General features: G+C 42.4%; 1 protein-coding gene across 4 annotated transcripts in view; it reads right to left on the bottom strand.

The window, feature by feature from the left end:
- Positions 1 to 16406, bottom strand: part of cep112 (centrosomal protein 112) — a 136930-nt gene that overhangs the window by 84945 nt on the left and 35579 nt on the right. For all 4 annotated transcript variants that reach the window (XM_033644786.2, XM_033644789.2, XM_033644787.2 and 1 more), the window contains 5 exons: positions 12544 to 12698; positions 12141 to 12270; positions 11921 to 12013; positions 9770 to 9829; positions 8523 to 8602 (listed from right to left, as the gene is read on the bottom strand). In XM_033644786.2, the coding sequence (XP_033500677.2) occupies positions 8523 to 8602; positions 9770 to 9829; positions 11921 to 12013; positions 12141 to 12270; positions 12544 to 12698 (518 nt within the window). The remainder of the gene's footprint in view (positions 1 to 8522; positions 8603 to 9769; positions 9830 to 11920; positions 12014 to 12140; positions 12271 to 12543; positions 12699 to 16406) is intronic.

Raw genomic sequence — 16406 nt, 5'->3', positions numbered from 1 at the left:
CCCTGCTTCCCTCCATCCCTCCTGTCATGGGAGAGGAATGCTGGGAAAGATAAGACCACTTCAAAGACACACATGGATGTAGAGTATGCATGCGCACACACACACACACACACACACACACACACACACACACACACACACACACACACAGGCATAAAATAACATGAAAGAACACACTGGATGCATCCTACATCTTTAAGAGCAGAGGGGGCTCTGTCTTACGCAAGCATGTGGGGATGCATGCACAAACACAAAGAGAGAAACAATGACACACAGACCAGACAGACTTGCACACACACTTAATTAGTACCCAATAGGGATGAGCATGGGCACTCGAGTCCTCGATGTGGGCGTCAGTATTTGCTCAATGTGTAGAATTGACCATGTTCTACATTAAAAGTAGGCTTGGAAGTAGCTGCATACACTAATACTATTGTATATCATATACTGTAGATACCGCCCGAGCTTTATTAAACGTCTAATTTTTGGGGGGGACAAGACGCAGTAATTAACTGCTACATATGAATATCTGCATGGATCCATGTTCAGGAGCAAAAATGGTAGCTGTGCAGATAATGTTCCATATTTTCAGTAAGATATCACTCGATCTAATGTTACAGGCAGAACAACAAGACATAAGAATGCAAGTTATGCAATGTTAAACTTGTGTATCATGGCTAATCTCTACAGTCTTGAGCTGCGCAGAGAGGAAGGCTAACCCTAACTCCTACCCTCATTGTCACTTGGATGTCCATTCCCGACTCTATTCTTATGTTATTTTTTTTTGCAAACAATCAAAAATGGAAATTACTTAAAATGCCCGTTCCCAGTATCTTGGGATGTCAGTTTTGGCTAATTTTGCTTTTGATAGCCTGATACACATAAACCAGTAACTCACCAGTTGCAAGCAATCCATTGATTCAGTGAGCTTTAGCGATGCATTTCAAAGCACTATCCATTTAGAGGTGGTGAAATTTAGACGGGTGTGATGTAAGTGTCCTGTTGACAAACTGCCAGCTAGCCGTGTTAACATGATGAAACAATGTCCACTGGTTAGCCTTGGCCACTCTGCACTGTGCACCACGTGAGTCGGGTGGGATCTAGCTAGCTGCACCGCTACCCACCACTGGTTCTGGTGGCGGGACAACATTGCTGTGGAAACATGGTGGCCACCAACAGGTCTCACTCCAGGTTGCCTCAATGAGTAAGGAACTTAATTTTCAGCCTCAACACCACTTTAAGATTGTTAACTATGTTAGCTCTAGCTGTGCTGACACTGCTGACGGCGCTAACAGAGCTAAGAGTAATACTAAAGGGGGTTTGCAGCTCAAAATTAAGCTGCTTACTCAACAAAGCAACCTGGGGTGAGCCGGATGTTTCAAGGACAACGCTGTTGGCTCAGGACGATGTTACTAGAGGTAATCACAGAATGAGTGGCACCACTAGCTAGCTCCCACCAGACCCAGTTGGTGTTTAGCGCTGTAAACCGAAGAGCGGCTAAATTAACCTATAGACTGACATGTAACTGGTCAAAAATATCTTTGGCGGTTAACCGATTAACATTCCTACTTGTACCCAACCAAAGGAACTGTTTTCATGTCTCAAGAGCTGATTACAGAATCAAACAGCAGCTTTGTGGTGATACATGTGTGCACAAAAAAACAGCAGAAAAGCAAGAATTATGGGTGAGCAGGATTATGACTGAAGGAAAGAGTTAGTGTAAGTTCAACACACCATGAGACAGCTCATCCATGACAGCGTGTGTGTTTGGACAGTCAGTGTGTTGCCTCTCATAAAGGCAAGCACGCTGTCCCTCCAGCTGCCTAAAGCAGATGCTGCCTCTGCCACTCCGAACTGTAAACTGATCAAAACGAGCAGAAGTTGCTGCTGAGATGCAGTCAGAGCTGCTACAACCCTGCACCACACCTTAGCAGGCACATGGTTTTGATAAAGCCAGTTGGGTGCCAAGTGGCAGGAAGGAGGAATGGAATGGTATGAAGGAGAGCGTGGAAAAAAACAAAACAGACAGCCTCTTCATGGAGAGAGAAATATCGTAATCTAGAAATAAACCAGCTGTTCTTTTCTACTTTAAACATTCAGGTGATTTTCTGATGTTTTTAAATTGTGATTTGGAGGTCACTGTTGCAAAAGCAGGCAAGCTGTTCCCCAGATGAGCTCCCTCTCCCTCTTTTTTTTCTCCCCCCTCTGTGGTGCATCTCTCCATCTCTATGCTAATGCCCTGTAATGATCTGAGGCACGTTGGGATGAAAGAAGAGGAGAGAAACTTGTTCTCTGCACAGCTTTGTAGTGCTTTTCTGTTGTTGTTGCTATAGTAACACCGACCTGGAACTCAAATTGACGCAGCAATGCTTATTTGCATGGCAGGACAGGGTGATTTTTCTTTTTATGCTGAAAAGAAAGAGTGGGTGTAAACAATGGAAAGAAAGGGGTGTGGATAACAGCTATATATGCTACATACAAACGATAGTCGGAACTGCCAACACATTCATCACCAGCTGTTGAAGAGATAAAATATAATATAACTGCTCCGTGTTGATATATGATATAACGGCAGGTTGTATGGATCAACAAACACTTAATATACACATCATAACACAGCGCACATACCACACAGTATCTGGCACATGGAGAGCATGTTGAGCAGTTCTACTTGTTTAATTTCATCATCCATCCTCCCATCTTCACACACACACACACACACACACACGCACACGCACCCATACAGACACACATACCCCTGCGTGCGGTCTTGCTTTGACTTTGAAGTTCTCCTGGATCGCCTTTAAAGGCCGTCAGTGTTACCACGACAGCAGGCAGGTAGACATCAGACTGCTTATTGTGTGTGTGTGTGTGTGTGTGTGTGTGTGTGTGTGGAGCCTGAGTACTTAATTAGCTAAGAGCCCGATGGGCCACTTGCCGTTTCTCAGTGTTTAACACTAAACGAGGGAATGACTGGCTCGTTACTGATACTAACAACAAGGATAATTTATGCACAAATGGATCTGTCTGCTGTGTTTAAGCTTGTCCTCTGTTGCCGGGCTGACAATGACAAGCGCAAACAATAAGCAGGCACAACCATCAATGTCCCTTTGCGATCTTTACGCTGAATACTAAACGCCGCAAAACTGCAAAAAAATGTGTTTGCATGTTGTTTCACAATGACAGCAACACAAAGGAGCAGTAATAATAACCATGTCCTACAGCTTAATACAATTTCTTATTCACGAAAAATGATTTATCCTTGTGTTTAGAGGCCACTTAAAAAAGTGTTTGGCTAAGACACAAAGTGCCTCGGGCTATTGATTAGGACCCAAGAAAAAAAAAGCAAATACAGCCGCGCTCAACCCATTCTTTTTAATCCACTGCCTCTGGGTTGCTATTATATTGTGACAAACAGTTGAAAGGCTCTCAAGGGGGGTGATGGCACTGTGACTGGCCTTGGCTGTGTATGGCTGGAGCTGGAGCTGAGGCTGTTGAATGCGCGTTGTGTTTAATTGTGCAGAACGCATTCTAGTTTCGCCAGGGAAACTGTAATCTGCTTGCGACCAAGTAATGTGGTCCTGTATGGGATTAAGTGCCCAGTGGAATGTACTGACTGGCTGACTGACTGGTTGGAGTCTGGGCTGTCAGCAGAGTGCGCTTATGTAGTGCTGGAGGGGAGGGAGTGATGGAGCTGAAGGGTGAAGAGTAGGAAGTTGAGGGGGAGGCAAAGAGTGACAGGGAAAGTAGGCCCCCACTTTTTGGGCAGTTAATGTGAATAATGATCAAACAATTATATTACGCAGCATTATTATTATCTGAAGCACTACTTTAACTCAATCACTTCCTAATAATTTAAATCCCTGTATAATGTTTCTGCAATATTCCAATAGAGGCTTAAAGAGTCTCTGGTAGCATAACATTTTCACGGTAGACATTTTGGCATGTTTTAGTGGGAGAAGCAGGTCTAATTAATACCATTAATAAGGTGATTAGGTGAGCCACTTTCAGGGCCCTGGTATTTTGCATGCTGGCTCACCAGAATGGCTTACTCATAATAACCTTTAAGCATATTGTATTTCAAACAATCTGGAAGAACACTAGACTTTTGCACCTCCTCTTTGGAAAATCTAGCCAATGATGGGAGCCTTTGCCAATGACAGGTAATTTCAGAAAGAGGCTGTTCCTATTGGCTGTTGGATGCAGATGTGTGTGCAGATATCATACAAAGAAGGTTACTATTCTGGCATTAGCCAAAAGTGCCTACACCGCAAAGCAACCCCCAAAAAAGGTTGACAAACTTATCAAAAAGAGTCTAAAGGAGGGACTGAAAATAAACAAAACACATGTCAATGTTTTCAGAGACAGATAGAAAATGTTGCTTATGGTTTAGCCCTTTGCTAACTGGAGCCAAAAGCCCACAGCTGCGGTTAATTCACGCATATCACGAAACGAATACTGCCATCTACTGGTTACCTGTCACAACACATAAAGTCTGTTGCAAGAAATCCTGGTGTCATGTTTGATAGTACTTTATCTTTAAAACAGCATGTCACTAAGCTTGCCAAACATGTTTTTATGACCTCAGACAAGACATCTATTTTATCTTTTAGAGATACAGAAACTGTTGTACAAGCTTTTATCTCTTCGCATCTTGATAGTTGCAACAGCCTTTATTCCTGTCTTAATCAAAAAACTCTGCAACGACTTCAGCCGCAAGGCTTTTAACCAGCACGACCACATCACACCAGTTTTAGCCTCTTTACATTGGCTCCATGTTTGTTTTAGGATTGACTTTAAATCTTATTGATTACTTTTAAGCCTGGCTCCAGACCACATTTTAGACCTGTTAGTCCCTTATGAACCTCTGCCTAGTTTGAGATCCTCGGGCAGAGGTCTTCTGCTTGTCCCAGAGTCCAGGCTGAAGACCAAAGGGCTCTGGAATGACCTGCCCGAGGATATAAGGCTGTCTGAGTCACTGGCTTCGTTTAAGTCTCTCCTAAAAACGTGCTTCTATCGGAAAGCATATCCAGACTTTATCCGAGCAGTCTGTCTATTTTATTGCTATCTTACTGATGTTATTTCCCATTTATCATCTTGATTTTAGCTTTTAATAGATGACATTTTATGACATGTTATTTGTTTTATTCTCCCTGTGTTTTAAATATGATTAGTTTTATTGTATAGGACTTTATAACTGTGTTTTGAAAGGTGCTATTTAAATAAAGTTTATCATCATCATTTATTCAACTTCATCTGTATGTAGCTAGCTAGAGCTACATGCCGCTATAGACTACTTCACTGTGAGGAGAGCAGGCAACAGCTCCGCAGATGCACCTTCAGTCGGCCACTGTAGCAACTCAAATTTAGCCAGCGCAAACCCAGGTGCTCGGGACCTGACTCCCTGCCAGGACAGCAAACTTTCTGTTGCTGCCATTACACAGGTTAGACCCAGCCCTTCCTCTGGCCACCAGCCTGCTGTGATTCCTGGTGCTAGGGTTTGCACTAGCTGAATTCGAATTGCTGCAGCTGCTCTCTCTCCAGAGGTGCTGCCCGTCCTCCTCAAGGCAAAAGTAGTCTATAGTGGAGGGGTGCGGTAGCTGGCTAATTCTTCTAATTCTGATTTGTTCATACACTTCTAGTCATCCAGTGGGAAAGGCTTAGGACAGAGATGGGAGAGCTGCGGTAGGAGGGTGTATTTTCAAATTCAGACTTTTTTTTTTCCTTTTTCAGAAACAGCTTACTCCTTTTTTTACCTTGTAAAGTTGTTATAATGAGTGTGCTTGCAACCATTTGCCTGTACACATCTAGGAGACACACAGCAATATTAAAATTTAGTTGGAGTCCTGTTTTTGAACATCTGATAAAACTCCAATATTCATTCTTGTTTTATCTGAGGCCTGGGGGGAACTGAAGAGTTGAATGGTAATTATTCATCAATTAGAGTGATCCCTTCCACGTGACACATACAAAAGATTGCTTGATTTATTTTTAATATTCCTACAGCTAGTCACAGTGTTTTTCTATCTTATTAAATACTGAATCTATACTATTTGACTTGTGTTTTCTTTATCTTGTGATACATATTCAATAACACTGTATCTTCCTAATATGCTTATCAGTATATTTGATTTTATTTGATTCATACAGTAGGATTAGGGTTTGCTATTTTTCTTCAAGACAACACAAGTGCTGCTTATCACATGTGAAGCTCTGATCTGTATGAATTCTCACCATAGTTACAAGGCTCTCAACTCTACCGGTCCTACTCACAGTTATAAAAAAAGATCAAAGAGAGTGTGCAAGGGTTTGCTTGTTAAAGCCAAACTCCACCTAAATCAGAATTCATACACACTGTTCTTATGATCAAAGACTTGAGTCAGTAGACATAAACAACTCTCTAATAATGTTTGAAGCCACAGAGTCAAGGCTCAAATGTGCGATACTAATAATTGTAAAATAAATGCTCCACTAGCATCATGAGTGTTGGAAATTTCATGACCAAAGGGGGCAATTTCAGTACAAACAGTAATAAAGCAGCATGTCCATAAACCTGTCAAATAACCCCGGGCGCTATACCTGTGTTTGTGTTTTGGTGATATTTTTAGATTATGATCGGGTTTGTGCCGTATTGCCGTTACACATGCATACACACATCTTGCTTGAAATTCTCCCCGACTGTATTCAATTTCATTATTTACGTAGAATTCAGTTCGCAAACTATGTCAACGGTACACATCTGCACACACAGATACACACACACACTGGCTGACGTGCTGATGGTGTGCCTGAGACAATTATGTCAAACACTTGGCCCAGAGGGAAGAAAGAGGACCACACACACAGACACACTAATACACAGATTTTACAGCTCGCTAATGAGATTATTGTGTAACATAACTAGGGCTGGGTGCGGAACTTCGATACTTGAAGGCAGCAATTGAACTGCTTTGATACTATCAAGTATTTTAAAATGCCGTCATTTGGTGCCACATTTTGATAATAACAAGTAAATCATCAGTGTCAGCCAATAAGCATGCAGCATGCTTATACCAAGATCTAATATTGCGGGTAATTGGCTGTCGAATGTTAAATGTCATAGAGGCATGCAGGGAAAACACCACGTTGCAGCCAGAGACGTGGCTCAGATGTGTGTATGTTGTTGTATTGTGAGAGGCTTGACTACAGTGTGCGCTGCATAGGTGTAAAAAAAAATGTCTAACAAGAGATGAACAGTGTGGTTTCATCTTATCATGCGTGCAATGAAATATATGCATTAAAGGACATTGTTGCCATGACTGGCAATGCGACAAGTTTGGTGAAACACTTGAACATGCATGAAATAAATTTAAGCGCAGAAAGTTTCTCCATGTTGGACTGCAAGAAGAACAGACCACAAATATCTTCAAGTATCCCTAATATTACAGAGCTTCCTTCAAAGTCTCCACCACTCGATTCCCCCTCATCTGAGATTAATGAGGACAGTGCTATGATGAGTTGCCCGCGTGTCTACAATATTAATTTAATTATTCAATGATATATTTTGGGCGGGGCAACATAATGGTTTGAGTTGAGGGTGTGAGAAAGACTAGTAACAGTAACACTGTTAACACAGTGCTACATTACAGAGAAATACAAAACCGTACTAATGAACCTTCATTAATATAGGCCTATATTTTATCTACAAGTGCACGTCACACACTGAGCGAGTCGCCTGTTAATGATGCTGTCGGCAAAGCAGTAATGATTGTGCTAAGTTGCTAATGGGCATGTAGTTACTTCCATGTTTCAGATGATATGTCATGTTTGTAGTCGACCAATGAAGATGAGTTTACATATCACCTTGGGTTCGTCCTTCACCTTCTCAAGATGATCCCACACTTTGGATTTCATGCCCGACATGCTATTAACTAGCCTGTGGAATAATCGCAGGTACCAGCCCTGGAAATTAGGGGCCGTACACATGCAGCGTCTTTAACCACCTGGAAAACAAGCTACCCTTGTGCCTTTTTTGTGTCAGCTCTCAAGAGCATGGCAGCAGGTTGCATCTAAGGTTGCTAAGCAACCTTAACAAGCATCCTATACCCTATTTATCTGAAATCCTGAGTGCAGAGCTGATCTTCTTTGTGGGACAGATGTAAAGCTCTGCACTAAAATGATCAGCTTTTACATATTTCTCAGAGTGAATATTTACAGAAAAGAAAGATATCTGTCGGCTGTGATTGGTTTTTAACATAACTCCTGTCTGAGTGCTGGGCGTGGCCTCTTCCTGTGTCTGTCCTTTCAAATTAAGTTCCCACATGGTCCAGTCATATAGGTTTTGATTTATTTTGAGAAGGCGCAGCTAGAGTTTCACTTTTTTTTTTTTCCTGCGACTAAGTGACCAATGAAATCTTGCTGACTAATGATCATTCCGGTCAACTAATGTTTGGTCGACTATTAGGGGGGTTGTTTGTTCGATTTCAAAAACTGTGATTATTACTACAAAAACATCATTTTTGGTTTGGCTTTTCTTACTGTACCTGAGTGCATCCTCTAGTTTGGCTATCTTCCTCTTAGCCTCTGTTCTCTCTTTCTCTGCTTCACTGTGGATTGCCAAAACCTAAGGGGAAAGAGAGAGACAGAGAGAGAAGTGTAAGTGAGTGCAAAAGCAGGCACCATCAAACATCACTCAACAAAACTCTCCTGCCTGTGACCTTGTGCATCTGGTCTCGTCTCTTCTCTCTATCACCCCATCAAAAAGTACCATCTGAGCCTATCTGCCTGCACAGAGGGCCTCTCACTGTGGATCTGTGGCAGCCATATGGGGCCTTGTTATGTCCAGATACTGTACTCTGGCCTCCTTCACGTGTCTCATTTACCACTCCTGATGAGTGGAAAGAAGAATCTTTCCAGGAGAAAGAAAAAGGAAAATGAACGACAGCCTCCTCTTTTTTTCCTTCATTGTTTACATCTCCTGTCACCGTCCAGAAAGAATAAGGTGGAAAAAGATACAGGCTTAACACAAGGACAGAATGAAAAACAGACAGTGTTTGAGAAAAAAAACATGAAAACCAAACTACTGACTTTCTTTCTGAGAAGCTTAATTTAAATTCTCCCTGACCCTGAATGAAGTGCACACAGGCCTGCTAAGTTCTTGCAGGTGCATCAGCCAGAGGGGCCCGTCTCTGGGTATGCCAGCCTGCCATGAGCATACACATTATAACTGTGGCACTTTGAAGATGACCCAGGTGCAGCAGGTCTTTAAAAACTGACTTTCACCTAAGAAGTCTGGCCCAGACCGGTCTGGTCCAGCTTAGATCGTTAACAATGGTCTCTTCACTCTATGGTTTACAGCTGCTCCATTGCTTTGAAGAGGGTCTCTCAAAAGTAAAGGCAATTAAGCGTAGGCCCGCGTACACTGACAGTGCACACTTCAGAGGAAAAAATGTCCCCTTTGAATGTCGTCTTCTGCAGAGTGACTCGACAAGATTATTCGGATTTGCTTATGACTCCCATTCTCAACTTTTTTCGCTTTCTTTTCTTATGCTAAATTATACATTTACCATCCTCTTCTTTCTTCTCTGCCCGGTCCTTCATCTACCTGTTAATCACGGCTCTGATTTTACGAGACTGGACATAAAATCTAAAAGTAAGGGGAACCAAAAAGGAACATGTGACTCCCCGCTTTGATCTCCACTTGACCGTAATAACTTTGTCCAGGGCTGTTTCAATGCAACGACAGAAGCTATGGAGCTCAGCGGATCGGCTTACTTGAAGTACACACTACCTTTTTCTCACAGTTGATCTGCACTTCATCTTTCTCCTGGTGAAACTTCATCTCTTGATCCTGAAAGGAAGCAGAGTTGAAATGATACTATGCGGCAGAGGTGATACTGTGACACTCACACAAAGACGAGCCCGTTCTAACCTTTAAGGGTCATGTTTTTGTGTGTAAGTTTCTAATGGGAACCACAGTTTCTGAAAGTGTTTCGGCAGCAGTAGCAAAACAGGCTGCAACATAACCACTCGCAACATGTTCGGAAAGTCAATTCACGTCCATGAAAAGTGCTTGATTTTGTCACTGACAGGCTCAGACTGTTGTCATACGTATCCAACAACATTATGGAGAGGATTCCTACAAAGACAGACCTTTTTGTTAAAGAGTAAGATCCTTTTTGTTCAACCAAAAACAGCTCCATAATTGCACTTACCAAACTGCATTTAACCCCCCCCCCCCCCCCAGTAATTTAAGTGTGTAGAGAGCAGCATATTTTCACATCTAACTGGGTGCATTCAGGGTTTATTTCTACCAAACCAGAGCTAGTCATTGTGGAAGAGTGAAAAGACGAACCAAGACGGTTTTCATGAGTTTTATTTTGCTTCTTTCAACTTTGAATGAACTGTATTTATGATCATAAAATTAGTGTTTATTTAAATGAAGTCTGGTGGGTTTGGCAACAGCTATTTCAGAATATTTTTTATGGTTAAACAATTGGATGTCACTCTTTAATAAAAAGGTCTGTCTGCAGGGATCCTTTACATAAGTTGTCAGACCCTTAACATCATAATCTGAGCATGTCAGTGGCAAAACAAACACTTTTAGCGGACATAAACTGACAGTGTGAATATGCCCCAAGTGGTTACCTCACCTCCCAGCCGCCATGGAATTTCATTCCACCGCTATGCCGATGACACACGGCTCTATATAAATGCCACAGATGCAACCCCACCCTCATCATCACAGTCATCCCCGTCAAAACTCACCACCTGTTTGGAGGAGATAAGGTATGGTTGGAACACAACTTCCTCCAACTCAACAGCTCCAAAACTGAAGCCATCCTGGTTGGCGCCCCTCACCAGACCAAATCATCATCCATAACTAGCATCACCTTTTCTGGTTCCAACATCCCCCTCTCATCAACAGTCACAAATCTTGGTGTAAAAAAGGACCCCCAGCACACCTTCGAATCCCATATCAACCACCTCTGCAAGACCTCCTTCTACCACCTCCGTAACATTGCCAAACTCCTCCCCATTCTCTCCTTCTCAGATGCCGAAAAGCTGGTTCATGCCTTTATCTCCTCCAGACTGGATTACTGTAATGCACTTCTCATTGGGATTCCTAGCAAGAGCCTGCAGAGGCTTCAATACATTCAAAACTCTGCAGCTAGGATCTGATGAGAGTGCGGAAACATGAGCACATCACCCCCATTCTCTACTCACTCCACTGGCTTCCCGTCTCCATCAGGATTGAGTACAAGGTTTCCCTCCTCACACACCAATGTATCCATGGACATACCTGCCCCCCTACCTCAAAGAACTTCTCAACCCACAAAACACAACACGCTCCCTCCGCTCCACTCACTCAAACCTCCTCCAAATACCCAGAACCAGACTAAGGACCATGGGAGATAGAGCCTTCTGTGCTGCTGCCCCATGTCTGTGGAATGCCCTCCCTGACACCTTGAGGGCACCACAATCCACTGACTGTTTTCAAAAAGGTCTTCAGACATTTCTTTTTAGCAAAGCTTTTGGTCCCCCTTAGATGTTTTTGTTTAAATCCTTTTAAATAACTGCTCATCTTGTTTTTATTCTCTTCCATTCCTTTATTTTTTTAATCTTTCTTTGTTTTTAAATTGTAGCACTTTGAGTTCTTTTGATGAAAAGGGCATTATAAATAAAATGTATTATTATTATTATTATTATTATTACATTGCAGCCTGTTTCCCAGTTGCCAGCTGCAGCGCTCTCGCTCAATACCAGACCTAAGTCACAGTTGTTCCCATTAGTCACTTAAAAAAACATAGGAAAATAGGGTCCAGGTTGAGAAATACCAAACTCAACCTTTCAACATTGTCAGAGCTTTTATTGCTGTAGTGACAAATGGAACAGATGCATGCCATGTATGTTTACACCCTTGCCACCGCCCAAATCCTACCCTGACTTGTTGGTGTCTTCGATGTTCACTGTCCAGGAGCTGCTGTTTGAGTAAAGCCACAGTTTTCTCCAACTCCTCTATCACCTCAGAGGCCTGGAAGAGAGAAACAGAGAGGAGGAAAAAAGTTAAATTTGGCACAATTTTGTATTTTGCATCAATTAACTGTAAATTCTGCAGGCTGGCAGAGGGAGCCATGTGGAGGTGTTCTGGTAATGTGGACCTTAGCAGCAGACAGAGCGTGTTCCTGATGTAAGTGGCTCATGTCAGTCTCATGTTTGGCTTCGAGCCTCTGCGCAGTCTGCTCATGCTGCTCACTCTGCTGCTCCTTCTCCTGCTGCAGAATCCTATTTCTGTGGACAGTTAAAGAGCATAACAGGGTGGTTACCACATACACTGACCTGTTCCTGTTTCGACATCGCCAATCAAATAACTACATGTGTCACCTCACCTCCCTGTTGCTATTTTTGTCTTGGCACATTTAAAGAATTCCTTGCCTATTTGGTAGTAACATATTGTCTAATATGACCTCAAGCAGGTATTTTATGATAAAGAGTACATTTCCACAACCTATCCTTTTTTTCACCACTCAGTATTTCTCCTCTCTCACTCCCTATGTCACAGACCGTCTGTTGGCCTCCTGCAGTTCGGCGCTGATGGATGCAACGTGGATCTCCAACCGGGCCTTCTCCTGTGTCACCCTCTGACGCAGCGCGTTGCCCTTCTCCACCTCTCCCGACTGCTGTTTCACCCGCAGCTCCAGCTCACGCACTGTCTGCTCCTGAGGCACAAACATGCACAGAAATGAAACCAAACAGCTTGAACTACTGAGGAAACAAGCCTGAGAAAATGTCATGGGTCAGAAGACTGCATGCTCTTGTAGTAAGGTCAGACAGAAGTCAGGATGCTAATATGTAAGAATGTGGTCTCTGACCTTATTCTTGATTCTTTGACATATTTATTTAAAGAAAATGGTAAAATATTTGAAGTAAAAGATTTAAAAATCATAGAAACTCACTGCTTCTGTTATATTTTGCACCAATGATGAGGTTTAAAGCTAAGGTTGGACTTAAAATAGACGGTTTCAGCCTGGTATTCTCCAAAGATCTGTGAGTCATCAAAAACAAAAACATCTTCTCTACACAAACTGTACTAAAGGTCAAACCAGCAGAATCCCTTTCAGCGCTTCACAGGGAAAGATCTTATCAAGTGAAAATATTTCATCCAGTCTACAAAAGCTCGACTGCAGCAGGTATTGAAGTCAACTGTTGTGCCTTTGAAAAAGTTTCTAAAGCTGTAACTCTGAGCTGCTGTTTCACCTTTTTGCCTGAATTCTGACATTTGGAGAATCTCATAGCAACACAGGCAACACAAGGTAATTTTCCCATTTGGAAACTTGGCCCTCTTATTTAAAAATGTTAAATGTCATATAATAAGGTCCAGCTATAACAGGATTAAGTGTCGATGCTTAAAAGGTACACTGTGGTTTCTGTTTCAGTTTCTGACCACATGTGATGCTGTGGAGCAACATTGTGATCAGCATGGCCACCGTTTTGTCCGTATCTCATGCTCCGTTTTTCACTTTGAAAGTGTGCACACAATGGTATCCAAAATTAATTTTTTGACTCACTGGCCAAGGGGACTGGTAGATGAAAAAACGTCCAACTGCCAAGCATGTTTTTTTACTGGCCAAAAAAATAAGCTGCCTTTTAGCGTTACACATCATTTCTACAACCCACAAATGTTGTGGTGGTGTGGTTGATCTGAACGCTGTGGCCAGCTAACTGTTCAAAGTCTTATTTCATTGTTTGAACTTCTGGGAACGCCACTGAGTGCAGGATGTGTCTTCAAACCTTTGAAACCGTTTCACAGCAGGAGAAAAGACAGGAATGTTGATGTAAAAATACTCTGATACTTCTTTTCCACTAAGTCTTTCAATAAAGTAAATTTGAAGGTTTCATAAGGATGCCTATCGGATGCTTAATTAAGTTAAGTTTGGGACGGCTGTCGTGGGTCGTCCACTGATCAAAGGATCAGCGGTTCAATCCCCAGCTCCTCTAGTCTGCGTGTCAAAATCCATGTCCGAGGGCAAGGTACTGAACCCCAAACTGATCCCAATGGCTGTTCCATCGGTGTGTGAGTGTGTTAAAGCAGAGTAGCAGGTGGCATCTTGTACAGTAGTCTCGGCCAGCAGTGTGTGAATAGGTGTGTGAATGTGACTCATAGTGTAACAAGCGCTTTGACTGGTCGGAAGACTAGACTGTTCCATATACCATTCATCACCTTGATTGTCCTCATGACACTCCTCACTCTCTATCGCAATCACTCGCAATATTCTCTGCGTCACAACTTACTCAGCAAAGGTGTTTCCATTTCCCAAATATTGACATCAACTCTTTTTTTGACAAAGGCAAAAACCACTTCAAACAAGCATGAAAACACAGCGAGCTTCAATAATTTCAGTCACTTTTAATGTACAAGAAAACTCCACTGTTTAACTTCTGTTGCAGAGATCTGAGTAAACTAACAAATCACAAATGTTAAGCCTCATATCACTTCACTGTAAACCAACCATTGTCTTCTTTTACTGGCAAATGTCAAAAGCTCAATCAGGATTCAGATTTTCAATAAAGTCAACGATCAAAGCGCAGCTGATGCAGACAGCTTCTTCCGGCACCGATTTGATGAAAAGAAATGTCCCCTCTCTGCATACTGTCCCCCAGCATATGCACGTGTGTCTTTGTGTGAGTGTGTGTGCTCATGACAGCATGGAATGCAGTGTGGGCAGGCTGATAAAGGCGATGACGGGGCCCTGATTAAAGATGGAGCGTGCTAGTCAATCTAGACGATGACAGAGGCTGGCGATGACAGGAGGTTGAATGACGGGAGAGGAGGGAGCGGTGTGTTTGAAAAAAAAAGTACGAGAGCAGCGCCCAGCGAGGCTGGTAAGAGAGATTTTTTTTTGTCTTTGTGTTAGCAGCGTAGGGCGCTAAGAAAAGGAACAAGGGGCCTGTGTTGTGCTGGGACGCGTGCTGACACTTAGTATGGAGAGGTGCTTCTTCTCATCTCCTGCCAGAGCGCTGAGGCTGGACTGGGCACACCTGGACACACTCACAGGGAGCAAATTATGTCCCCTAATTAGGTGTTTTAGAAGGAGAATTACTAGGTGTGAAGAGCAGACTACATACACTACGTTATGAGCTCAGCTCCCCTTCAGAGATTCAGAAGTGATAAAGTCTTTGAAGATGGAAAAAAACATGTAATTTGTAACCAGAAAAAGTCATACAGAGTGATGGATGACCTTTTACAGTTTTTGTATCAGAACTGGGGCCAGTAACTGGAAGACAGCCTGCATCCATCATCTCCTGAGGCTTGTCAGGCCATGTGTACGCATGCATGTTGTGTTTCAAACTGCAGTGTGAGAGGAAGAGCAGCAAGTGGAGGAGAGAGTCTGACAGAAGACATAAGAAAGGGAGACAGAGTAGACTGTGGACTTGTGGGACAGGTGTCAAACAAATCCTCCTGCAAGTTTGTTTACTCCAGTTTTACTATAGCTATTATTGGGAATGCACAGATATGGTTTTTTAAAGCTGATGCCACTTTAAAACTTGAGTTGACTCAATCAAGGTATGCATGTTGAATACTGGGGCGGAAAGCTGGATATTCATTTTTAATAATAAAGACATACGTTACTTCTATGCATTAAAGTGTCTAAAAACGAAAAGACCGATGTTGACTTTATTTGAGTTGTGTACTTACATTATCCCAAATGTTTCCAATAATATTCAAACTCAGAGAAACCTGTCATTTTAATCAAGGAAATGTCGGTGTCATTTGGTCGCTATCGCCTGTCAGTGGCCCCTGTACACTGTCTGTCATAAATTGACTTTTTACCAGTTTCAAGCAAGAGACTTCTGGGGTCGTATTCACAATCATTCTGGGAACACTCTCAGAGAGCTCCTAACTTAGCCAAAAAACTTTAGTAAGGAGTCCTAGCTTAGGAGTGATTTAGGAAAGTTCTCAGAGCAACTCTGAGCAAGGAAGGGACAGAAACTTTTACCTTAGTGAGGAGGTGTGATTGGTTGTCAAAGACAGGCCCGTTTGTGAGCCTGCAAGGTGTGGACACCCAGTTGACATGAAATGAACTGCTGACTGTAAAAGTGTTGTCATTGTTAGTGTGATCACTCTGCTGTTATTGTGATCATTTTATTTCTGGCGTTACAGCATTACTTTGTTAGGTGGGAAATGTGTGCATATCCCAAATGAGATTCATTCATTTACTCACTGTCATTTTGTGTTTAGAGATTGTTTCTCCGACCTCTTTGTGTTTCCAAAATTTTCACCTCTGCTTAGGAAACTCCTAAGCCTCTTAAAAGTCTACTCCTAACAGTTTTTCACCTTAGGAGCTCTTTAAAGGGCTAAAATGCTCTGTGAATAGCTTTTATCTTTACAAGGACCTAGTCTTAACTTTAAAGGGAAATTCTAAGAA

The sequence above is a fragment of the Epinephelus lanceolatus genome, chromosome 18 (genome assembly GCF_041903045.1).
Source record: "Epinephelus lanceolatus isolate andai-2023 chromosome 18, ASM4190304v1, whole genome shotgun sequence".
NCBI lineage: Eukaryota > Metazoa > Chordata > Actinopteri > Perciformes > Serranidae > Epinephelus > Epinephelus lanceolatus.
This window is presented reverse-complemented; position numbering and strand designations above follow the sequence as displayed.